Source organism: Tyto alba, unplaced genomic scaffold (assembly GCF_018691265.1).
Source record: "Tyto alba isolate M040663 unplaced genomic scaffold, T.alba_DEE_v4.0 Super-Scaffold_10, whole genome shotgun sequence".
Classification (NCBI taxonomy): domain Eukaryota; kingdom Metazoa; phylum Chordata; class Aves; order Strigiformes; family Tytonidae; genus Tyto; species Tyto alba.
The window spans coordinates 22,136,393-22,163,021 of NW_024881262.1; the positions used below are offsets into that span (position 1 = coordinate 22,136,393).

The 26,629-nt window shown below is 38.1% G+C and overlaps 1 protein-coding gene across 8 annotated transcripts in view; it reads right to left on the bottom strand.

Annotated features, from left to right (window-relative positions):
- Nucleotides 1-834: 834 nt before the first annotated feature.
- PXYLP1 (2-phosphoxylose phosphatase 1) overlaps nt 835-26,629 on the bottom strand; it is a 61,012-nt gene continuing 35,217 nt past the window's right edge. For 7 of the 8 annotated variants that reach the window (XM_033005458.2, XM_033005459.2, XM_033005461.2 and 4 more), the window contains 4 exons: nt 18,041-18,202; nt 15,856-15,982; nt 5,707-5,846; nt 835-3,178 (listed from right to left, as the gene is read on the bottom strand). In XM_033005458.2, coding sequence (XP_032861349.1) covers nt 2,247-3,178; nt 5,707-5,846; nt 15,856-15,982; nt 18,041-18,202 — 1,361 coding nt within the window. In that variant the 3' untranslated portion in view covers nt 835-2,246. Of the gene's footprint in view, nt 3,179-5,706; nt 5,847-6,680; nt 6,783-15,855; nt 15,983-18,040; nt 18,203-26,629 lie in introns of those variants that run through there. The other variant, XM_033005465.2, reaches the window with a different exon arrangement.

Sequence of the window (26,629 nt, forward strand, 5' to 3'; positions counted from 1 at the left end):
TCAGTGCATTTTTGCTGCTCTACAAAAGAAGTTGACATAGAAGTGTGGAAATCAGCTGCAATATCCATTAATATCTGGGATCTCAATGCTTCTTTGATGCCAACAAATGAGAAATCTATCTAAATTCACATTTCCTCCAATTCATGGCTGCATCTCAAAACCCATACAAAGGGTACCTTTCTGCACAAGGAAATCAAAACAAAGCACTTCTATGGTCTGTCTTCAGAAGAAGATGGAAGATTAGATGCTATTCCTCCACAGGTTTTTGAAGACACCGACTGGCATTTGCAGAAGCTGTTAAGGGTTCAAAGTTTCTAAATAACATACCTGAAACACCAACGATATGCCCACGGTAATGTTTTCTGCACTTCAGCATCATTCCTGCAAATGGTCACCAAACAGCAAAGCTCCAACAGCTAACACTCCCAAGAGCTATAGCTTCCTTTCACTGATAGCTCAACAGCTCTTTGAAGTATTTGGTACTTGTATCAGACAAACGGCCCAGTTCACATCATTTATACGAAGTGAGCTCAGTTTTCAGCTTCTCTCCTCCTGTTTGCCCTCCAGCACACACACATGTAAGATGACTAACCTAGTTTGTTTCTTAGAAAGAAAACATTTCCAGAAATTACACATTCTGATGTTGGACAAAAGCCCCAAATTTTCTATCATGATTTCTATTTCAGTATTCATAAAATGCTGACCTGCTCCTTGTCAGGCTTGGAACCAGAACATATTAACTGCAGGAGTTACTAATGCAACAAGCAGTTTAACAATACACACCTTATTACTGCCAACAGCTAAGGAAGTCAGAATAAACGTAACACACAAGTGTACAAAGAGTCCCCAAAGTTTTATTTAAAGAAATGTGTTCAAATGCAGCATTGAAAGCAGAGAGAGTGGAATGCCAATAGTCAGAGAACTTATGCTGAGTTATGTTTTCTTTGATAAACTAGCACCATTGAATCACAAGTCACAGACTAAATTATTTATAGAGGTAAAACCTCCACCATTATAAAATTCCTATGAATTCTATTAAAAATTTGTTCTCAATTTACTGCTCCTAAAGAGATGAAAGCAGTTTGAAGTACAAGTTTTCACATCTACTCATTGTTCAAGTTAACCATAAAAGACAGTTTATTCTTAAGTCTAAACATCCTGATCAAGGAGAAAAATGTCTAAAAGTGAGTTTCACGTCTTTACAAACTAAACAAGTAAGAAAGATCTACTGTGTTATAAATATACACAGTACAATATGTACAAGTCCCATCTTACAAAATAAGAGCTTCCTAGTCCATAAAAATACTAACTCAACTACAAAATTTTCTAAGTGTTTAGTCAAGCTGTCTCAAGCAGTCACTATATCAAATTCCTAAAACACTGATTTGTTCCACAGCACAGCAGCTTGAACACATTCACAATGGGAAAAAGCCCAACACTTCGCCATAAAACATTTCTAACCCTAATTTCCCACTCAGGTTTAGTGGTAATGTTAGTGTTTGCTATCTATTTTGATGTCAACAGACCTTTACATATCTCTAGACTGTGTCTGAACTACTCAAAGTGCTGAAAGTGCGGTCAAATAATAGAGTTTTGTATCCATTTTCCAGTACACCCTTCTCTGGCACTGGCAACAAGATCCAAGTATTTATAGGTCTGTGAGGTCAAAAAGGCACATGCTCATTTGTACATGCTCAGGTAAGTATGCACAGGTACACATGTGCACTTTGCTTTAAAGACCAGCTCCTAAACATTAAGAGGCTTCTTTTTGAGTAGGAAGTGTCACGAATTCCTTAGCAATGGTTTAATGCAGATGCCCGGAATTCATACAGACCTTGATACAAACTGCTTAAAATGACTTGTCAGATGGTGGTGGAAAAAATAGAGGATTTGGTTTTAAACTTATGGTATCCAAGTATTGCTCTGCAATACAGAGAAACAACATCTATGCTCTCTCACTCTATCAAGCAACGTCCAGGTTACAGTAGCCCATGTGATTTATCGTTACAGGTAACAGCATACGTGAGCATACACATACACATAACACTCCCTCAGTATTTGTTCTTCTCTTGGAGACCATCTTCAGAGTGAATGAAAATAAAACTATTTGAAGAATGTTTCAAGCAATATCCTTTTGTACTTACACATACAAGTACAAGAAATAACAAAACTGAACTGCACCTCAACTAGAATACAGACTTTTGCTGATACGCAAGTCAACATTGCTTCCTTTCCACCTTCCTTCCCTACAGTGGTCTTCTACGACATGCATCATAATAACTAGTGCTGTTAAAAATTAAGAACATATCCCTCTTGACAAAGTTGACAAATTTTTCTAGTGGGCACATTGGCTTGCTGGAACGTTTATAATAATCCTTACAAAACGAAGTCTGGAAGGTGACATCAGCACCATTATACAGGATGCGGATAAAATGTTCTTTGGGTTTCTTCCCATCCTGCCACAGCTCAAAAACTAATCTAGCAGCAAATCTAGGAAATCTGGCCTCTGTAATGCCCAAGGCACTAAGAACAGGTGACAATGTGACATCATGTGCAGAGTAAAGAACAAACACTTCTTCTTTCTTGCCTTCTGCAATACGTTGCAGTCGATTAACAGTCTGGTTGAGGAGAGGATGAGTAGCCAACAATGCATACAAGAAATAAAGTTTCTTTTCTTGTCTTTCTCTCTCATCCTCCAATTGATGTCTTTTGATTACTTTGAAGTGTTCCATACCAATGCAGCCAGTTTTGGTACATGGAAAACTGACATTGTGGCAAAAATAGCACAAGAGAGAGTCTATTGGGTTAGAAGCTCTCAACTGCCTAGTGGGAATGCCTACAATCTTTGCCATATCCACATAAATTTTCTCCAAATCATTGTTTTTCACCCGTAAACTGTACTGTCTGCGCTGTTCCTCTTCTAGGTAGTGGTTTCGCATAGGACAGTCACAGCTTCCAGAGCAAAAAATGGTGCTCCACTGATGCCTCATGTTAATTTTCTTCCAGTCAAAATCTGGCAAAAAGGTGTAGAGCAGCGCCAACGCACTCTGCAGGGTTCGACTTTTTCCTGTTGTCTCCAAGTAGAGCTGTTTTGCTGTCCAGTCACTCAGGAGCAGCTTGTGTTTGTTTATATAAACTTCTCGTAATAGTTGTCCATTTCGCAAGTGTTGTACAACCCCTGAAAAAGAATTTAAGAAATTACAGCATATGATTAGAGTCTTAGTTTTGGAGAAAAAAAAAAAAAACAAACAGCTAGCAGTCTTCCTGATAAATGAACAATTAGTTAAGTTATGAACTTCAGAATTGAATTTCACCTATGCTGACTATTAGGAAAATTGTGTGAAATACGACATAGCCGGTATTCTTCAGTATCTCTCAGATTCTAGGAGCTAAACTGAGATACAAATAGAAAAAGCTGGTTCCATAAAATTTGTTTAAAAACCTTAGTGGTTTAAAATTTGTTCTTTGGACTAGAGACACTGACAGAGTGAGTCTAACATGACTATAAAAGATGGTTATGAAGACAGATCCAGACTGAACCTGAGTCAGGGTTTCAGACAGGCAGTGAATGCTGAGCTCCCTGCAAATGTATGGCAGCCAGCAAAAACTGCCAGCAGTCAGGAAATGAATACACAGTATGTAAACTATTGTGTAAATTCACAGAACAGTGGTGAAGTGTGGCAATCACATCAAACTTCCTTCTCCATCTTCCTTCAGGAAGTACTCAAACTGCTTGGTAATTCTTACACTAGTGCTCTGCCTTTATCCAGCTGTAAAGAGGGTGTGTATCCTTCTCACACACCAAAACCTTTACTCCAGAATCCACCTTACTCGTATTATCCGCCCACAGCAGCAAAGCAACAGGCATGAACCCTTTATGCACTAGAGCATATGTATAACTTGCTACAGGCATAGGAGTCCCAGACACTAGCTCAGTTACAAGCTGTGTGCAATGATGAATCCAGTTTCACACACACACAACATGCTATGTTAAGAAAAGTTCCCTGGGAACCTGACTAGATTTCTCCTGATGTCACTTTGCAAAACTTGACGCTGGCCTAACACAAATATTTCTTCTGATGGGATCCCAAAACATATGAGGATTTGACAAGCAAGTTTTGGACTGAAAAATACAGGAAATGCCTTGAAAGATAGTTGGCAAGAGGAAAAAGGCGTTAACTCCCCAAATCTTCAAGACTCTTCACTCTCTCTAGTCAGCCTCCAAATCCATTGACTACACAGATCCAGTGTGATATGATCTTTCAGTCATTGGTATTTAATGAAAAGAGCACCACAGTTAAAAGCAAAGTGTGGGAATAAAATGGAATGGATCAATGTTAACATTTGAAAAGAAACAGGAGAACAGCAAAGTATTATTAATGTTAATTTTCAAATTAACATTGAAGAGAAAAATCCACCTGACTAAACCTTTTCACAATCAGATTTCTACCCAGTTGTAGAACAGTATGTTTCCACCCGTTTGTGAGAAAGCACTTCTGTATTTTTGTTTTTGATGTACTGATATGGATGCATGTAGAAAAATAAGTGCAAACACATACACTGACTTCAGTTCGTACCAGATCAGCTGGCTATTCTGGGTGGAGAACACAATTCCAAGAGCTGTGGAATCTAAAAATCTGTTTCTTACAAATTGGCAACTTGTTTCTATACTTCTGTCTTATTACTTTTTGTTTCCCTCATATTTTCTATTGTCTGCTGACAGCAGTCCCAGATTTTGTCCAAATGGCCCTTTTATCACTGCTCTCATCCAGCACTACCTCCAGTTTCCCTCTCCAGTCCAAACCCTTTGTCTCTTTCTAATACTCTCAGCTCTCCACATATTTTCTTCTACCTAGTCAAATCCCTGACTGTAACACTTCCAGTTACCCCCCCATCCCCCCTACCCTTCTGGTACAGATAAACTAAACAATAAATTCACTAGCAGAGTTCAGCAGCCTTTGTCTCCATGGTAGTATTGATGAAGACTCAAAACTTCATTTTTAAAAAAGTTGTTTGGAATTTAATTGTTGATATCTCCATCTTTTCTCCCAATAACTAGTGCATCAGAACTGTAGGAATAAGAAAATAAGCTTTTTCCTGTGGTGGCAATATATATAAATAAATATGGCAGAAAGCACACTCTTGCAACTTCATTACAAAGCTGGGGGGAAAGCACCAAATGTATACATTTTTTTCTGTTTCCACAGTACAAGCATCACATGTCTGTTGCATCTGACTCTCTTGCAGGGGACACAGTAGTTACATCACAGTTAAAAACTGGCAACGAAGTGCACTTCAGTTCCAGGGCTGTTCTGAATTACAAACCAATCAGTAATAGAGAACCAGACCTTCCTCAAGAGAGATTCAGCAATGCCATTTTTCACAAGAGTGACAAACCAATTTTGTGGTGTGAAGCAACATCAAGGAAAGGTGGCCTGCCTTGTTATGAAGAAAGTTAAAGAGATGCCAAGCATGATCAATCTGTGACAGAATTGGCAGGCATGGTTTCTAGAATTGCTACCACTTCTACGGTAGAGAGCCCTAATACTTTTTTCATATCCCAGCATGACCTTGGCTATGATCAACTTTATCACCTTCCCATAAAAAAAGCATTTGTTTCAATATAAAGAAAAATAGACATTTCTTTTTCATGCAGACTGTATTTAAGAGAGCAGAAGAAAAGATAAAGCTGCTATGGAAACTCACCTGTCTGTGTAAGCTCTCCCATTTCACACAACGAATGACTAGGGTAACGAGGCAGGCTGCTTAGGGAGCCATCCATTTGGGCAGCAGACCCTTTGGACATATGTTTAATGAAAGCTTCAAGCTGAGGATGAGAAGGTTTCCTAAGGAGGTAAACCAAAATGTGAAAACTTGCAGAAGCATATGAGAAAACAGCTCAAGAGAGTCAAGTATTCTAAGTATGTCAGCTCTGAAACTTCATAGTGTGAGGTTATTTCCCACTGAGACAACATCTGCTCTAACTCCAGACTTTTGCAAGTATGCAAAAGAAATCTAAACACTAACTACCAAAGAGCTGTAGGGAAACTGATGTGTTGTCATGCTAAAATCATGATACCTTTCAGTAAGTAAAGAGAATCTTTTTGTTTATTTGACTACAGTCACTAATCCTGTTGTGAATCAAGAAAAAAAAAAAGAAAAATCCTTATCAAACAACAAAACTATGATCACAATTCTACAACAGAAATACATTACATAAGTAGAGATTTCTTTCTTAAATGTCAACATTCAACAAATGTCACAATCACCTCTCTACTTTTGTACAGAACTAACTCAGACGCTGTTTAGCAACTCTACTCTGCCCCAGATGGTCCTCATTTTAATAGGGCCTTCCACCTCAATACAGTAATTTTTTTTCTTATGTTGCTCAGAAAAAAAATAAAAGTGTTATATATATATATATATATATATATATATATATATATATATATAAAAAAAGAAGATAAATTTGATCAGAGAATTCTTGCAGAAGTCTGAGTTTTGTGTTCATTGTTCGTGCCTGCATTTTGCTAGAATGCTAAACTGTTTTGATACAAAATCCTCAGGTCTAAAAACACCTTCCAGAGTTGCAGGAACCACAAGAGGGAGCAATAACACTACTGAAGTATGAGTAAGTGTCTGGAATCAAAGGTTACTAGCACAAAGCCATTCATGCTTACATAGAAGAGCCAACTGAGCATTTCTCTTAAACGAGAAGGCACCTCTTGCAGAGCTATGCTCACAGCATGCATATACAGGAGGTCTCTCAAGAATCAGTGCCTCTGTCAATAGAAAGGTAGCTCATTGTCATATCATTTTATATAACTTGAGTTTTCCAGCATTTCATTTACCTTCAGAAAAAAAAACAAAAAACAAAACAAAAAACAAAACAACAACAACAACAACAACAACAAAAAAAAACCAAACAAAACAAAAAAAAAAAAACAAACAAACAAAAAAAAAAATCTTGGGAGGAAAATGTTATGATGAATTATGGTACAACTGCCAGTGAGAAAAAATGCAAAATGAGACAAAAAGCAAAATGAGAGAAAAATAGCAAAAGGATTTTTTCATTTTTACTTCAAATTGAAAGGGAAGCCAGCCAAGTTATGACATTCTACATCCACAGCTTCTTCTGTATATTATAATTTTAACAATGCAAATAAAGATTAATATTTGAGCAACTGAGGTACATAAAAAAGGCTCTGTTGCTTTCTAAAGTGATGGAGGCTTCCTGTTGTACTACACATACAGTAGAAAGCTTAATCCAGCTCCAGATGGGAATTTTGAACAGAACTTTTTGTACATTCCATTATTTTCACAGCCCAGCAGTGCAATCTAAAAATGGTAGAATTACATTGAGAAAATTAAAATTAAACCCATTAGCAAATAGCTTTTTAATTACAGACATAGCATGCTGAACTACCAATTTTCTAAACTTTGCACTTTAAAAAGCTCTAAAAACGAATAAACCATCAGTCATAATTTTCTTTAAACCCTGTTTATTTAATTAGCAAGTTCTGCAAATACACATACAAGAAAACTAGCAGAACTGCATTATCCACCTTGCTAAAAAAAACCACTTTTGCCACTTTGCTTACAAAACCCCAAATTCTAACAGAATCAAACTTGTACAGATAAAACTGTCAGCAATCACTTGTGGAAAGGAAGAAATGAAAGAAGAAAGAAAAGGGTTTATCTGTGATTTGCAAAAAGATTTACCTAAAATACGTCAGGCAAGGTAAACTAACATCCAAGATAAAATACTAAATTGTATGATAACTGATAAAATTATATTCCAATGTATTAATAAAGCTTTTCATATACATATATAGATGCAAGTTACCTGCTTTAAATCATGTAATCCAAAATTGAGCACAAGTTAAGCACATGCTTGCTGATGTGAATTATGAAATATGACTGTTAAACATATTTCTGAATATAAATTCAAAGCTTACTACTTGTTAAATACATTCCAAGAGAAGAAAAAAAAATAGAAATCAAACAGTAGAAATAAGAGCCATTCTGCTTGAAGGGGACAGACAGCTCAGGCTACAATATACTTTTATCCTGACTATAATCCTCATGTATGTAACCAAGTTCTGAACATACCAGCAATTTTCCCAATTAATCCTGCACAACTGAGCAAATAAAAAACTTATTTTTCTCAACAGCAAAATTTACAGCACCGCTCAGGCTACTAGCTAACAAAGGATTCTCCCTCCCTGCCCCAAGATTTCTCTTTTATTTAGAATATGAATCCTCCTGTTGAATTGGCCAATTTACAGATGCCGCAGGAGATGGTGTATCTAGGCAACACAGCTAAGACTGCTGGGACTGTTTGAGCAGGAAGCAAAGAAAATTACTCAGCTGTATAGTTGAAAGGACTGAAATATCCTTAATCTTTCCATAAAAGTAACCAGAAAATAAAAATCGAGTAAAGAGATATCCTTCTGTGATTTGCTGGACATTATGATCGTAGGTTACCACATTTGTGAAATTTTGTGAAATGTATTAATACAATAAATATTTCAAACTCTGTCAGAACATGGACTGACTTTTCACATACCACTAGTAATAGCCATACTTTCCCCCAATTTTGAACATTTATTTCACATTTTTAATAACTGCTAATTTGCCTTTTAATTATTTTATTTTTGTAAAATAAAATACATTTTATCTGTAACAAAAGTGAAGATGCTTCTTTTCCCTCAAATAATGAATTCGGCTTATCTTTTTATTATTTACAAATTAAACACTGGGATAATACATCCCAGATTTAATAGTGTACTTTTCATGCACTAGCATTAAAATGGACCAACATTTAAATCCTTATTCAATATTTAAATATCTTATTGGTAAAGGTTTTAAAAAGCTTTAATACCAAAATGTCATCTCTTTATTGCTACACCATAACCAGTGTACACGGAAAGAAATCTGTGCACTTACTTCAACTACATGTGTATTTCTGTCAGCAACTGAGCTGATATCCATCAATAAAAATTTTCTTTTTCCTTGAGGAATTTAGATACAAAAACTTAGAGGTTTGTTTGGTGGTGGGCTTTTTTGGTTTGTTTTTTTGTTGTTTTTTTTTGTTTGGTTTGGTTTTTTAAGTAAACAGTAACTTGCTGGTTGTTCTTAATTAGCACAAAGTGAGAAATACACTACCTGAGTAAGCATATGCATGACACCTCAGAAAATCTGCTGACAGATTTTTGAATGGCTTAGCTATAATGGCACAAAATACTGTGTCAGAAACATGCATGAAATAATATGCATCTATTATATATGTGCAAAAGTATAAAATATATCTCATCTAGCCTAACATTAGGTTCAAACATATGATACAACAAAGCCTCAAATCTTGCATAGCAGCACAGACACTTTGTTATAGGACATCTTTGCACCCCACTCCCACAAGACCAACCGAATTCAAGACTTCAAGGTCATTTAAGAAATGCTATGGGAGACAGCAGGGCTTTCTACCCTTGGATAAAGCGATGCTCAGACTGAGTGCATGGAAGCCTCTTTTGGGAAGAGGTTATCTCTTTGAGCTAATTGCCTTTGTTTTAAAAAATAAATAAATAAAATAACAACAACAATAATAATAAAGAATCACAGCATGAAGACCATTGCTAGGCTTGATAATTAATTTATAGAGCAGGAAGAAAATCATCCTTGCTTCTCAGAGCTACTTGCCTCAAGACCACTCAGTAAAATATTGCTATGATTTATATTGTCTACTTGTGAAACATTTTCTCCCCTAGCGATCCTTGCGAGCAGAAACTGGTTTTATTGAAGAATTACAACAAATAGGAATCAGATCTAGAGCAGAGTTTTGTTCCTCCTTTAAACCTAAGCTGTAAATGAGACCCAAAGAGGTCAATTTGGTAAAGATTCCCCACCCTTCCATCCTTACATTTATTAATTTTAGGACCACTTTTGATCAAAATTAATTCCCTGATAGGAACAGGCTGAGGTTCCTTGAACTTTATTTCCTATCAAAGCTACTGGACCATTGAACTAATGCTTTCTTTCTGCTACATATGCTGTAAAATGAAGTACAGCGTAAGCCTGGTTTCTTCAAGAAACCTGGTGGTCAGCAAACCACAGCATTCAATCTGTCCTCCAACTAATTAAACTGAACACTTTTGAATCACCTACAGATTTGAGATTATATATGTATAAGAAGTGCAAAGTTAAATTAAGATGGAGTACAGAATTTAAGAAACAGCTGTGGAAAGACATTATCTTGACAAGACTACATGCAACTACAGTTTATTTCATAATTTACATGTTCGGAAAAATTACAGAGTGGCATAAAAAACATACCTTCACCACCATATAAGATGCTGCAGACAAATAATATGTTGGTCAAGGTTATGATTAAAAAAGAAACTGTGATAGAAGAAATACTTTAATTATTGAAATCAATTACTGAGAGTCATTTACTTAAAAGCTAAAACTGATTAGTTAATCAAGTAGAAAACTAACAGCAGATTACAGATGCTTTGCAGAATTAAGGAGGGGTAAACATTTTATTCATCTTACCTCTGTTACTGCACATTGCTGTCCCCGCACAGCACTATAGAGTTCTGCAGATCTACATGCCTCCGGAGAGAACTTGCGCAAGTGAACATTGATATAATTGATTTTTTTTTCTCTCTTCCCAAACAGCATTTATCTATGCAATGACACTTTTGCTAGTAAATGTAGAATTTGCAAAACCAAGAGGACCAAACTTCTTACAAGGAGCTGCAGAACCCTCAGCGTGTCACTCAGCGAGTAAACATGACCATGCCAGGCACGCACCAAGCTTCTGACAACTGAACACTACCTTTTTGTAAACATCTAATACCAGATTCTGTCTGCTAACTGCACCAAAAGCAAGTCCCTTTTCTCTTAAAATGCAAAAAATTATTTTATAGCTTCAAGCAAAAATAGCTTGTGTTTTCTGTTAAGTTCAAGATGACAAAGAGTGTTAGATCAAAGGACAATACTGTTTCCGTTTTAGAAGGCAAATGAATGGAAAGAGCCACTAAAAACAATAGATTATTGTAGTCTACAAAAGAGATCCTGAAGACAGCATGGGGCTTATTTATTCATAAAGGTCTTAGTTTTTACATTTTTATAACAAACTTTAGTGATCCTGTCTACTCCACTGCTCTTCTGAGTCTTTAGAGAAGTCAGAATAGGCCTCAGGAGACCTTTCTTCACCTATTTTGGTCTGGATCATGCTTTGACCTTGCTCCAAGTCAAATCCACACCTCCTTTAGCTCACAGTATGATACTTGCTTCTCCCACACTTTTCTCTCTCATTTTTCTGGCAGTTTCAAGACATGTGCATATTGAACCTAAAATTCAAGTATTTGTTACTAAGCTTCTTATGATTAACATCAACACCTCTCAAATGCCTTAAAGCATATGCTAATTAACCCAGCATACTATCAGATTATAGCAGTCTACTGAAATCATTTTAGCATCTTTCAAAACACATTTCTTCTCTACCTCGCATACAAACTCAATGAAGAAACATGGCATATTTATTTACTTATGACAGTACAAATGTAAGATACAAAAGGAAAAAGAAGTGGGAGATTAATTTATTCCCCCACAAGCAAACACTACAATGAAAGCATTTTTATAACATAATCCAATTATTTTTCTTGAGAAAAAAAGCATGTATTATTCAGTTCCCTTTGGAAATTTGCATCCAGAACAACGAAAATAATAATAGTAATAACTGAAGTTTTAGATGGAAAAAAATCTCCAAAGCATTTAATCCATTTGCTTATATTCATTCCACACTTACATGTCACAATCCATAATCCACAAAACTGAAGCGTGACCTCAAGGCTATTTTGCATACCCATTAGAAGTCCATGGGGCTGTAGCATATCCTGCTTAATTAATGAATTCCATCAGCTGAATGCCAAGTCAAATAAAGAACAGACTGAATATGAGCAGCATACTTATCTGAAACTGAAGTCCAGAAAGCTTAAACAAGCCAGATTTTCAATCAGACATCTCAACTTAATGATATAGCATCAAGAAACCTTCAGTTCAAAGGTAGTAATTATATACCTTGTAATACTCTCAGTATCAATATGTTTACAATTGATCACCGAACTTGTATCACAAAGGAATATAAGCCTGACAGTCAAATGCAGCAAATAGCTTCCTGATGTTCAAGTAATAAATGTTCCATTCAAAACAATGACAGAAACAGTAACAACTCTAGCTTTATTCAGAAGGGTCAGCTTTAACACATCTGGACAGAATGGTACAGAGCCAACTCCTTTAATCTTTCCGCTACCCTTTCAAAGCTGGCCAGGAGGTTCTACTTTATATGAACTTTGTTTTCAAGGAGACATGGTCTTTTTGGGCCTCCACTCATATTTAGTGGCTGTGAATGGTAATGGATGTACCATCTGTGCATTGCTGTTCTAATGCTTCATAAATCAGTGACAGCCAAGGGAATCTAAACTCCTGGCCTCCTCATACCCTGACACTGTCCTCTCTTAAACTGCTTGACTTGGTCATTCTGTTCACAGTGTCAAAAGCTGCACTACTGCCTTGCATTTCATGGATAGTTTTCCTGACTCCAGGGCCTTCATGTTGTATTCCTTGCCTGAAACTGAAGTGGAAACAGCTATAAAACTTCTGACACATACATAACTAAGGTCTCGTGTGGCATTGTAATACTGAGAAAGACAGTACTTGTCAAAAATTGTCATTTGCAGTTAACATTTTTTCAATAAAGTTCTCTCACATACATTCTAACGTGACAGATATTGAGCAAGATCAGAGCCTTTAAGAACTCCAAAAGAAGTCTGGATCATGTGTCTTAGCATTTCATGCTGAAAATATTCTCACCCCTTAAAGGCAGGTCATTAAAAATGTTATCATATCTATTAGTAAATGATTCATTTTTCATCTTGTTAAAGAAATTAACTGCCCACTCAACTCTATGACAGAGATATCTGGAGTTTGGTCTCCTGCCTGCAATCTCAGGGCTGCATATCTAACTTCAGAAAGCCAGACAGCTTGCAGCGGTGTCAGAAGACTGTTAGGGTTGGGCACCTCTCAAAAAATTCAAACTTCTGGAGGATGTTACATAAGACCACTGAATGCTACTGCTTGACCAAAGAAGCATTTTGGTGGAAGTTCAAGTATGAATAAAGAAAAGAAGCAGCCAACATGGTAGCAGAGGAAAGTGGGTTTTTTTAAAAAATTGCACTAGGTAAAAGGTCCCAGATCACTATCGCTGATAAAACTTGTTCAGTATAGTCAGAAAATCACGTGGTTTAGCTTGTATTCATAGACAGGCATTCCAGAAGAATAGTTTCCTTTCAAAAAAGGAGGATATGATTTTGGTCGATTTCTGGTTTTGATACCTTTAGCAAGCAGCTAAAAAAGATGTAAATACATATATACTCTAAAAACAGTGAAAGGAGAAGTTATTCTAATCTTGTAAATTCCAATGCCACGTTAGTTATAAAAAGCAGATTCATCGTGTCTATTTTTCTTCCCATTTTACTCTTTAAAAAATGTATATATATTTTTTTATGTATACTTGTATATATTGTAGACAAAAGCATATATACGTGGAATATCATATTTTTCCTCTGTTTAGAGGCAAAAAAAAAAATGTAAATTTTCCTCTGTTTAGATTTTCATACAAAACATAGGCAGACAGATAGCGTAGCCTGAATATAACTTAGAAGCCCCTAAATCTGTTTCCTACAAACAGGCAGACACACAGATGGGCTAAAACTGATGATGGTTTCAAACTCTCCTAGGGTTACCCCATAGCAGTAGCTTGATTCAGCAATAACCGTTACTTTTCAATTACTCATGCCAGAATAGCATTACAATACTGACTACAACTGCAGACAGCATTGCAAACCTTGCAAATTTCAAGACATCTACTAATAACAAGGGCAATTTCTTCCATGGAGCCAGATATCTGAAAAGAAAAGCAACATATTTCAGCTTTCTTCTGTGAAAGATCCAATTCACTGATCATGTTCTGCCAGCCTTTGTGTTCACTACTGTACGTATCTAGTTAGCAGGCCTCTTCAATCAAGTTTCCAATCACCTTTGCAAGAATGAGGTGAAGCTATACTTAATAATTAGTTTCAGGTATTCTTTCATGTCACATCAGCATATTTTAGCAATGCTCCTGCTATGCAATATTACTACTGTGTTTGTTTCTTAATATACTTGAGCCAGAAACTGACAGAGGACCAGATATGAAAATTGGTTCGTTTTCTGAAATGGAACTGTCACAGACTAGCTAGTCACAAACCTCAAAGTGTACCATAATCCACATTCTCCTTCAGACAGATTCTTTTGTTAAAAGCCCACTGAAGAAAAGCTGAAAAGACAGAGTATTTGCAATATAAAAGATAAAATCATAAATGCTGATGATGACAGGAAGCTACTAAAATTTCAAGGAACAGGGCCCGTGAATCTATCAAAACAAGAAACATGCATTTCATATATTTAAATCAGAAATGCACTTTCAGAGTGCCGCTAACACTTCTAGCATGACAGAGTAAAACCAATTCTGAATAATTCTACACCAGAAAAGCAAGAACATTATTTCTTTCAAGACAGGAGATTCCTTGCTATCCTGGAAAAAGGTATTTATGGTATATCTATAATGCTTTGCATACCAGTAGAATCAGGAAACCTATTGTGCCTTTTTTCCTGAGTCACCTATGCAGGTACACAAAGGAGGTGCAGCTCCCAGTCACTGAAACCTCCACACCAGACACTGCTGAGTGCACAGCAGCATCATCAAGGTGCAGAGTTGCCCAGAAGTTTTGCTAACACATCTGGTTGTTTGTCTTGGTATTTTTCTTTTAACTGTAAGAATTCAGTAGATGTACTGGGAAGTCCTAAGTTGGAAAAAAGAATAAAATAATACCACAGATCCTACTTAAAAAGAGCAAAAACGCTTGTAATCAAGCAAGCTACAGACGTTGGTGATTTACATCGTCATGGTTTATTTCTAATGCTTTACGCTATACTTCATCTTTATCAATGAGCAAACTGTAAACAAGAAAGAAAGCTTCCTCCACAAGGAAGAGAAGCATTTCAGACCATATCTACAGCTCAAGCTGGCTCAGGCGTGAAGGCAAGCATCAGCACCCTACAAAGACAAGATGTTAAATAGAAGCACGCTATACGAAACAGAAACATAAATGACACCTTAATGGCATAAATTACTTGCGTGTGACAGTTTTAAACAGCAAGTGTTAGCTACAGGAAAAGGGTAGTTTCAAGCAACAAGCAGTGCACTTTGTTTAACTGGTATTTTAATAGTTAAATATACAACCCCCTTTTTTTTTTCCTGAACTTTGGCAGAAATAATTAATCTAAGGGAACTCTGATGACCTATATTTCTGAAAAGTGAAAAATAACAATTTAAAATATTAATGTCAATTTTCCTATGGTAGTGACAACTGAGACCTTTTTGTATCCACACAAAAGGAAGCATGCTTAGCTGAAATGGAAGAGACATTCTCACACACTGCACTTACGTTCTGAAAATGTGTGGAAGCTTATCTACAAGGTATGGTAACCTAAATATTCCATTAAATAGCTTTTGCTTTTTAAAGAGATATCAAGAATTTCTTCTGGTCTGAACTGGTAACAGGTAATAGTTTCTGTTTCAAAGGAAATACTGTATACCACTGATACAGGGTTGGGTTTTTTAAGATCCATAACAATACACAAAGATCAGAAGTCACAATGTACTTCAAACTGCATAAATTGTGCTTGATAATTATGTTCCTCTTCAGAAAACAACATGCACTTAATAATGACAAAAGCCAAGGATTTTACCTGCTAGGCAGCAACATACAGTCAATATCAGGTCTCTTTGTCTTGGGAATGGCATACAGTGGATACCTATCGCCGTGTCGAATCAACACTTGGACTGACACCAGCTTAAAATAATGAGGTGCATGTCCTAAAGTGAAGAAAAAAAAAAAGAGAGTAAAAAAAAAGAAAAACAGGGGAAAAATGTAAAAAGTTAAGTAAATGTTACCTAAATCTTTCCCCCGAACATTTTTTCTTTAAGTAAAAAAGCAGGTACAATTAGTTTGATAGCTTTGGTATTGCAATGAAAGAAAACACCCATAAGAAACGGTAACTTACCATCCCAAGAAAAACAATTTCTACAGGACTTGGGTGCTTAGCACATTCTACATAGTTCATTTAAAGTCCAACAACCATACAAGATGTTATTCAATCACTGAACTCTGCCACCCCACTTTCATGATGACTCTCTTCCAGATGCCTACCACAGTAACAGATTTTGCAGCATGCCTAATTCAGAGCTTTTTGATAGTTTGTGGTTGTACTGGGTTTGCGTGGCAAGGTCTTGGTAGCAAGGGGCTACAGGGGAGTTTTCTGCGAGAAGCTGCCAGAAGGTTCCCCCGTGTCCGCCCGAGCCAACGCCAGCCGGCTCCGAGACGGACCCGCCGCTGGCCAAGGCCGAGCCCAGCAGCGATGGCGGTAGCGCCTCTGGGGTAACGGATTTAGGAAGGGGGGAAAAACACCCGAGCGCCTGCAGCTGGAGAGAGGAGCGAGAACACGCGAGAGCAACAACTCTGCAGGCAGCAGGGCAGCGAAGCAGGAGGGGCGGGAGGTGCTCCAGGCGCCGGAGCAGAGATTCCCCTGCGGCCCGAGGTGCAGCCCGTGGGGAGGCAGGCTGGGCCCTGCAGCCCGGGGAGGCCCACGGAGGAGCAGATCTCCACCTGCAGCCCGGGGAGGACCCCGCGCCGGAGCAGGGGGATGCCCGAAGGAGGCTGTGACCCCGCGGGAAGCCCGCGCTGGAGCGGGCTCCTGGCAGGGCCCGTGGGCCCGTGGGGAGAGGAGCCCGCGCTGGAGCAGGTTTGCTGGCAGGACTGGTGACCCCGTGGGGGACCCACGCGGGAGCGGTCTGTGCCGGAGGGACTGCACCCCCTGGGAGGGACCCACGCTGGAGCAGGTCGTGAAGAACTGCAGCCCGCGGGAAGGACTCACGTGGGAGAAGTTCGTGGAGGACTGTCTGCCGTGGGAGGGACCCACGCTGGAGCAGGGGAGTGTGAGGAGTCCTCCCCGGAGGGGGAAGGAGCAGCAGAGACAAGGTGTGATGAGCTGAACACAACCCCCATTCCCCGTCCCCCCGCACTGCTGGGGGGGAGGAGGCAGAGAGAATCGGGATTGAAGTTAAGCCCGGGAAGAAGGGAGGGGTGGGGGGAAGGTGATTTTAAGATTATTTCTCATTATCCTACTCTGAATTGATTGGTAAGAAAGTAAACTAATTTCCCCAAGTCGAGTCTGATTTGCCTGAAATGGTAATTGGTGAGTGATCACTCCCTGTCCTTATCTCGACCCATGAGCGTTTTGTCATGTTTTCTCTGCCCTGCCCCTCAGAGGAGAGGAGTGATACAGCTGCTTCAGTGGGCACCTGGCCTCCAGCCAGGGTTGACCCACCACAGTGGTGTATTTTATAGGCATTAGTGGGATATACTAATGAATGATTCATTCAGGGTAGATGGCTGCTGCAGCCCACTATAGGGTGAAGAATGCAATTGTGCCTTCTATCTGACTACATCTAATGGTTTGGAGTTCCAAAATTAATTACCTCCATTTTGGTGAGGTTTTTTGTTTTGTTTTTTTCCCAGAATTCCAAGTTAGCTGTTTTTCACGTTAATAATAGTTTGCAATGCAGCTCACTTGTAGTAAGAATTACGATTCAAATATTAAACATCTATATCACTCCCATTCCTTTCAATTTTAGACTTCCAGTTGATCCTTGACTAGAAACAGAACCACTTCCAAAAATCAAGACAACAGAGAAGATACAAAGTGAAGGAAAGAAGAACAGTATATTTTGAATGATTTAACATAATTCATCAACCCGCTGGAATTTGCTGCACCTTCTCCAAGCGCCAAAGAACTGACAATGCACAGTTATGATTTCCAGTGACAGCATTGAGAAACAAGCAACTAAACTGTTGTTTGCACTCACAAAGCTTACCTTCCATGCTGCGTTCAGAAATGGTGGGAATATTGCAGTAAACGTGAGCTTCATAAACAGGATCTATTACAGGAGGCTCAGTCAGCAAATCAGGCATTATTCTCTTTCTGCTCTTAGGATTCAACCCATCTTCCCTCACAGGGTTTACTGGGATTAAATGCACTGAAATATATAAAACATACACCGTATAAATTTAGGAGTATTTAAGGACATAGAGGACTATGGCTTTTTTTACTTTTTTTCTCTAAAGTAATTAGGCACAAAGACTATGATTTCCACAAAAGGACATCACTCTACAGTACAGATCTTTGTTGTGAATTTTTCATGATTTACACAGTCAAGAAGGCAAGGCCAGGATGCTCTTTAGCAAAGCCAGTGCTTGGCTAAGAGTACAGAAATACATGTGAACGTAGAACAACTTTGCCTTTTGCACTCCTCTTGAAGCTGCTTTTCCTGTCAGTCTCTCATGAAGCCCTAAGAGCATGAATAGGAAGAAAAGGGCTATAAGAGGCTCAGCTGTGTCTCATCATTTTAACTGAAAAAACTGATGTTGAAGGACATCAGCAAAAGACACAGCATAGTTATGACGACGGTAATACAAACCATGGGGAAAACAAAGTAGTCAAGATTTAAAGGGGGTGGATCATCCATCATTTTCCCTACTAATCCCCACCCTTACATGGCTATTTTACCAGCCTTAAATAGTCTGACTTATCTAAAGAAAACACACACAAAATATATTTGTTGATATGTAACCGAGGCAGACTACCACAAACAAATGTCAAATACAAAGAAATGCAGTTAACGATTACACATAGCAGGGAAATTAACAGAAATACCACAACTAAGTCTTCTGACATGCAAAAGCATGCTGAAGCATATCTGAATTTAAGGCCAGAGTTGTACTGACAAGTCTGTTTAGCTTGTCTTGATGTGAAAGCACTAGTTAATTTATGAGCCTTACAACACTACACTTGTAATAACAAAAGTACATTTTTTTTCCTATTAGTATTTTCCGGTATTTGAACAAGAAGACTTAGAGGTGAAAAAGAGGAAGAAAAGTGTTTATATTTTTACTCCTATTAGTCTTCTGTGGTGAGAGGGAAAAAAAGAAAGAAGAAAGAAAGGAAGAAAAAAAAGACAAGAGAACAAATTTCAAAGCAGTATTTTACTAATTCTTCTGGGTCAGTTTCTCAGTTGCATCTTCACTCCCAGTCTTAATTTTAGAGGTGAATTTGTTTTGCAATAGAGAGTTATGCAGACAAAGAAAACCAATGAAGACAGCAAACTGAAGTGAAACACAAAGATATTAAGAGCATGTAGCCATTAATATAACACAGATTCTTCATTCTTATACTAGAATACACTACACTTTTAATATTTTTCTGTGGTTTCTCTTTGCCTGCCAAAACCAAGATTCAAGCATTTTCCATACCCTCGCTAGTGCTGTTGACATGGCAAATACCCACAAAGAGCAGGAACTTTAAACTTTTCCTTAAACTGTTTCAGATTTTGCATATGACTGCCCACAGCACTGTTCTTGGCGAGAATATTAAACTGTAATTTTGACTCTGGCCACTTAAACTGCAGAGCTCAGCTGACATTCCAGCATTTATTTATCGGATTCAATTTTTAGCTCCTTCCATGCTAAGACTCACAATACTGTGAGCCATTGCAAACTACTGACCAAGGAACTCTAGTAGTAATACAAAGCCTTGGCAATATGTATTAGAGGTTGATAACTCTGGCTTAAAGGGGGCTTGCAGCAAATTTGTATTTAGTATATAAATCCCAAACCTACGAATGTGTTAGAACAGTCACTGGCCTTCACAAATAAGCAGTGTTATAAGACAGCAGTCTGAAGAGTATAAATGGGAAATTGCAGCAGTTATATTGGTCAAGTTTCCTAGTCAGAAAAGGTTAGGAGTAACAGGTTTCAGCTTTTTGTTAACAATTTTCTCTAGAGCAACCCATAACATTGCTGCTGCTCATATAATGTCACAAAAAACATAGAGAGTTGTCTTAAGTACTCAGGTTGGTAATGTAACTCAATTCAGCTTTGACCCATGAGTGTTTCAGAAGACAGGGGAAACTATACCCCAATAGCAACAGCTATGAAGTCTGGTGCCAAAATTTGGTTAGGAAATTAAAGGAAATATGCAAAATTAGCAAAATAAGGAACCCAATTTTTGACCTAAGGCAGTTTTAATTGCAAAAAAACCTGAACAGATCATGTTTTTGTATTGAGACTATTAACTACAGCAGCGAACAGATGCATACATTTTTATTAAGACCAACTGCCTGTGATTCACAGAGCCAAATATTTTGTTTACAGATAGCAATCTCATTCTAATCAAACTAACTGAAGTAGTACTTTAACAGTGCCAGACAAATTTAAGAACAAGGAAAAGCACAAAATCTTAAAAATAAGTATCTACTTTATTTTAAATATTAAACATAAAATTTAATATTAAAAACAGCACCTCAAGGATTATCAGATGACATGTCTGTTGTTTACAAAAGCCACTGGCAAAACACCCTTAAAGAAGATTCTTAAATCAACACAGCAGTTGGGTACAACATAAGACTATCATGTGGACTGGAAATGGACTCAGAGACTAGGAATAACAATAGTTTATGTCATTAGTTTTCAAAAAGTTTATCAAAAAGCTATCCTAAATTTCTAAATGCTGCTAACTATATTTATTAATTACTTAGCAATAGCTGGTAAATATTGACCTTATTGTACAGTGAATAAACTTGGCTTATACCAGGGAAGAAGGGACACAGCATTTTTCAACTAAACTGCTACCACCCTGCCCACTTCCAAGTATCTCAGATAGGGACTGGGCTAAAGGAACTTCTTACTCAACCCATCTAAGACATAACCACATTGTCTGGATTTCTGAACACATCTGAGCAACTGGATCTAGTGAAAAATATCCCTGTCCATGGCAGGGGAATTGAACTATATGATTTTTAAGAAGTCTCTTCTAACCAAAACCATTCTATGATTCAACTTAAATGATTCAAAATGTTTGTAGGTTTGCCAAACAAAATTACCAAGAAGATCAAAAATTGCTAGGCACCTAAACAAGCTTTGTCACAAGTAGTATTTCCTTTTAACACATGTGAAATGACACATATTGGGGAAACCACACACCAAACACACCCCAAACATTACCTAAGGAAAAAAAATCATATGATCTGGCCACCAGTCTAGGCAGTACACTGGAAGTTTCCACCAAATTTATGTATTTAAAAATAGCAAGGATTTCAGAAGAGGGGGGGAAACAAGACCAAGGACAGATGATTTTCAGCTGCAAAGCTGCCTTCTGTTTGCTCAGCCTTATCAGCATGGGGAACACGAGGAGCCAATCCAGCAAGGCTGGTTGCTGTCTTCTCTTGCTAAGACTCCTCAGAAACTGTAATAATCCTCTAGTTTCACAGCTTTGATAGGAGGACCCCAAGTAACACAGCCCCTCTTGGTGCTTCTGGCTGGTCCAAATAATGACAGAAGTATTTTCCATACCAACAGCTAAAGTCTCAGTTGTCTCAACTTTTCCTCATTTTCTGCCATTTCCTGGACATTGTTAGTGCCTCATATTTATGTTTTCTCCTTTCTCCCTGTCTTTTCGAGTACTTGGGCTTCATGCTCCCTTGCTGACTTAATTATCTTGTTTCCTTGATGCCATGCCCTTCTCTTCATGCCTCATTGTCTGCCGCTCCCTATTACATTGCGGGCTCAATCTGTTCCTCTATTTTAGTACCCCTTATGACACATGAAGCAGTTTGAAAGCTGGTTGAAGAGCTGAATGTCTCTCTGTATCCAAGTCTTTATTTACTGGAAGTCTTCCTCAGCAGTGTCAATCCTACCTTTGTCTCTCAGGTGGGGTTTCTGGTGCATATATAACTAGCAGACCTATAAACAGAACTGAACTGACACAGCTCCAAGAATGAAAAAAAAAAAAAAAATTACAAAGTCCCTCATGGAGTTGAAATTACTCTTCTTATCCAAACTCTGTTCTGCTCTTTCCTCTATAAATCATTGTAAGATCAGAATTCTATTATTACATACCTTTCACACAACTTTTTATAGCTTAGCACTATTTTATATGACTTGCTCTATTAGTTCACAGTAATATGCACTTGCCCAAAACATAAGTCTGACAATGTGTATACAGTCATACTTAAATCATTGATTAAGGGAGTTTTTAAACAGGATTTTTCTCACTGCTGTGCCTTTCAAAGTTAATGTTTTACTATAACAGTAATACAACAACTGAAAACAGAAACTAAACAGATGATTTTGATGTGTCTATCCCCCACACAGGGCAGTTAAAACAATATATCTAAAACATATTCGATGTTCTAACTGAAAGTTTGCCAACACTAGAACTATAAAGAATAAGTACATTTGACTGTAGAGGTAATTTGACAAAAACATATTTCATTTCCCAACATTCATAAACTTGTTTTTTAAACTAAAGAAACTACATAGAGACTACTTTGAAACATTCATTTTGAAGAAGTTCTATCTAAGAAAAAACTAGAAGGCTTACAGAAACCATAAAATGAAAGAGACCTCAGTGCAACTCTGCTCAGTGTCCCACTGAGTTAAAATTGTTAGAAACACAAAGTAAAACTAAACACATAGGATGGTATCAGAGAAAAGTAAGACCTGATTGAAGAGTCAAACAGCAAATGATGTCCTGTGAGAGACAGAGGGGCACTGGTCACACAGTAGACTAGCTAAGTATTGCTGTAGAATCACTCCCAAGAATTTTTGCAGCTCCAGCTCCAAACCAAACTCTGATTTTTTTTTTTTTTTTAAGTTGACACAATACAGAGGAAATAAAATCCAAACTTAGATACTAAGTTCTATTACACAAAAAACATCCAGCAATTTGTATTTTAAATCAAAACACAGAACCTGAAAACCAAATTTTAAAATGAAGTTAACAATTTGACTAAAAAATGTCTTTATGAACAAAACAAACAGCATGTGAAATATTAGGACATATGGGTTTATTTTCCATGTACTTTAAATACGGCCTAAAGAGCAAGAAACTAATTCATCTGACTTCCATACCCCCCCCCTCAATTCCTGGCTGTCAAAAAATATACCAAAAAAAGACAAATATTCGACAAGTAGTTTCTAAGCAAAAGAGACAATCATTCAGACGTGATTTTAGTATGACAATTGCAACAATTACTATATAGCAACTAATACCCTCTGAAAGAATGTCAAGTTTATCAAATCAACTATGAAGCCCAAGCAGGGAGCCAGTTTGATACAAATTAGGGCTACAGAACTGACATGAATTTGACAGAATTCAGTACAGCAGAAAAACAAACACAAAGCAAAGTGCAGTTCATGTAGAAGAAACACCAAATTAAATGCTAAATCACTCTATTACCAGTTTCTCTCCCTCCTGCAGTCCTAGTTTCATCTGGCAAACCAAAAGGGTTTTCTGTTTACCAAGAAAATTTATCCATGAAAAAAATTTACCTGAAACTAGAAAGATAGAAAATAAAACCATTTTCCATTTCTGATTTCCCTTGTAGCTCCAACCAGCCTGAAAAGCAGCAGCACAAGTTGCCATGTTAGTCTCAATTTTCTGACTAGAGACCTGAAGTTTTCATCTTTTATAAAACAGAAGGTCCTTTTAGCCCCATGCAAACATCCTATTTAAAAGTCACATGGAAATGAAGCCACACAGCAGAAATGCAAATAAAAAAACAGCCCACTGTAGGTAACCTTATGCTAACGGATAAAGAAAAGTAAATGCACATGTCAGAGAGCACAGAAAGTTATTTATCCCTCTTCCACCTTTTTTTCCCCCCTCCCCCCTTCTGCTCCTAGAAGGGCACTAACAAGGTTGCCTAGCACTGAGAACACTCAGGCTTCTGAGATTCGGGTGATGAACATAGACTGCCCTCCTAGTTGCTCACTCACTCTCTCTGAAGAAAATGGAAGCTAGAAAAGGAGACATGTAGGGAAGAACAATTGGGAAGAGGCAGGAATGGCTCAAAACAAATGGCATGGGGGGAAAAAGATGAGGATGTGTGCAGCAAGAACAACAACCTGGAAGAAGTAGATAAGGCACAGATGGGCTACAGAGCAACACTGAAGGCGCAGGCTGGCAGTTTGGAAGCGAGGCAGCCTGGGCCCAGCACTGCGGGAGCTCCCACAGCCCACTGCCCCAGGGCCCAGCCGTGGGCCTGAGCCCCACCGCCACAGGCCTGATGGGCCCAAGGCCCGGCACCCTGCGCTCACCCCCGAGGAGCACGTCCCTGGCGTCACTTTTAGAGCTCTGCTTTGGATTACAAATGCGTATTTGGACATCAATCAAGTTCAAATATGCCTGTGTGACACACACAATCCACCTTTCTCATTTTATTCTTTGGTACAGCTAAATAAAGCTTTGAGGTGTGAGCTTTGCACACCTCAAAGGTAAGAACTATATTAATAGGGAGGGCATCCATCCATAATCCACAATGCCACAGTCACTAATGTGAACACTGAGTAAATCACACAAACAAAGAAGGCTTATTAGCCTCGCACTGGTCCAACTATCAAGTATTATTAAGAAAAGCAACCATGAAAATCTTTTAAAAGGCTTTCTAAGCCTGTGAACATAAGCTTCTAAGCTTTAGATTCTGTATTTCTATCACGTATAAATGGAGCTACTAAACTTTTATGTTTGTCTTAAATTTTCACTGTCTTTTATTAAGGATGTACAGTTTAATTAAACAAAAAACCTTCAGTAATTTTTATTTTAAATCAAACCACTTGCCCTACAGAACCTGATGAGTAATTTTATATCATATAAAATCTGTCCACACTGAACTTACAAAGAAGTGACCATCCTCAGGATCTCTGCGGTCCCAGTCCTGTAACCAGCCACATCTGAACCCATTTCTTTCACCACATTGCTGTTTCCCCTAGCCTTTGCCCTCCAATTTTCCCCACTCTCCTGATGTGCCTTCTGCCTGTCCAGGAGCAAGTGGCACAGGCAGCCCCTGAAGCATGGGCGTCTTTCCCACAGTTGGCTCCCCATGCCACTGCTGCCCTTCCTACTGCAGAGCAAGCTTCAAACTTCAAGGTTTTCTTCTCACAGTGCTGCTAACTTCTCTAAGCACCACTCCAAATTTAAAAAAAAAAAAAAAAAAAAAAAAAAAGAGAGTGAAGGGAGCTATGGGAGAGGTGGATAACAGAAAGAAGAACAGTGGGGTGGGGGCTGGGGAGGACACACCTAAATTTAACCTAGAATACCAACAACAAAATGCTGTGCCTTGGCAAATCCCTGACAAACTAAAGTTTCCTTGGATGCTAATTTTTTCACAATACCTCAATCTAGCAACAGTATGTGTTCTAAGGTCACACAGATACAGCTTTCAGATTGCAACTTTAGCTGAGCAGCAGAAGCAAGCACCCCCCTTTTTATACACTTACAATTGTTATCAAACCAAAGGTCTGAATATGGATGACCCAAAGCACAAATTCATCAACCTCATTACAGAAGCGGGCAGGAATTTCCAACCTCATGGTATTCACTGAACAGTCAAATTGGAGCAAACAGCAAACAGTGACTACAGATTCCTTCCTCTGAGTTTCCAAGAATTTGCAAACATTCAGCACTAGTGGTGAGTTAAAGACTGAGACGTGCCCAGACACACACACACACACCTATTTGACCTACATTCAGTTTCTGGATTGCTGCTGCTGTGCTTCCTTCTTTAAGAGAGACCACAGTAGTTTGGAGAATATTCCAGGGGTCTGCTGACTTACAGCACAATCCTATTGCCAGCACCCTATGTTTAAAGTTCTAAGACAGACTTCAAATAATTTTCATGAAAAGTATTTTTAAATGTAGTAACGAAACAGCAGATATCATTGAATAAATGTTCTTTTCAAGACAGTGCTTCTGTTCAAAAGCTCTGAAATTGTTTGCTAAGGCAGCCTTGAATACATGCACTTCATACTGCAGAGCCACAGATTTCTGCAATAGCCTTCGTTACAACCTATTCTGACACCAGAAGTTAAAGCCCACTAGAACAGTTCTATTGATCCCATCAGGTAAACACAGACATCTCCCTATAGCAAAAATATTAATTACTTTTGAAGACAATGAGGAATGCTGCAGCACACTTGTGGAACAGAACATCATATTTTTAATTCTTAGATATAAACATTAACCTGCCAAGAGAAATTGATTAAATTCAAAATTGCCTTTTTTTTTTCCCCCTCCATTGTGATGCACTGATCCCTGTAAGGTGAATTTCTACATTACCTGGGTCAGTATTAGACAAGTGATGCTTTTAAAATTCTGTTCTTTAGTGCTATGTTTGTATTTCCTCATATTTCTTAAACTACATCTTCTGTTTCCAAGTGTCAACACCGGAGTTACAGTCCCATTGCCTTCCCAAATTACTTCTTGTGATTAATAAAGAAGTTGATCTCTCCCATTCCTTTTACTCTTGCAAACCCAGTCATCACAGACCCTGAAGCATCAGTTCCCCCGCAGCCCTCCCTCCCCCTGGAGGACTCAGACACATTCAGTCTTCAACCCCAAAACAATTGGG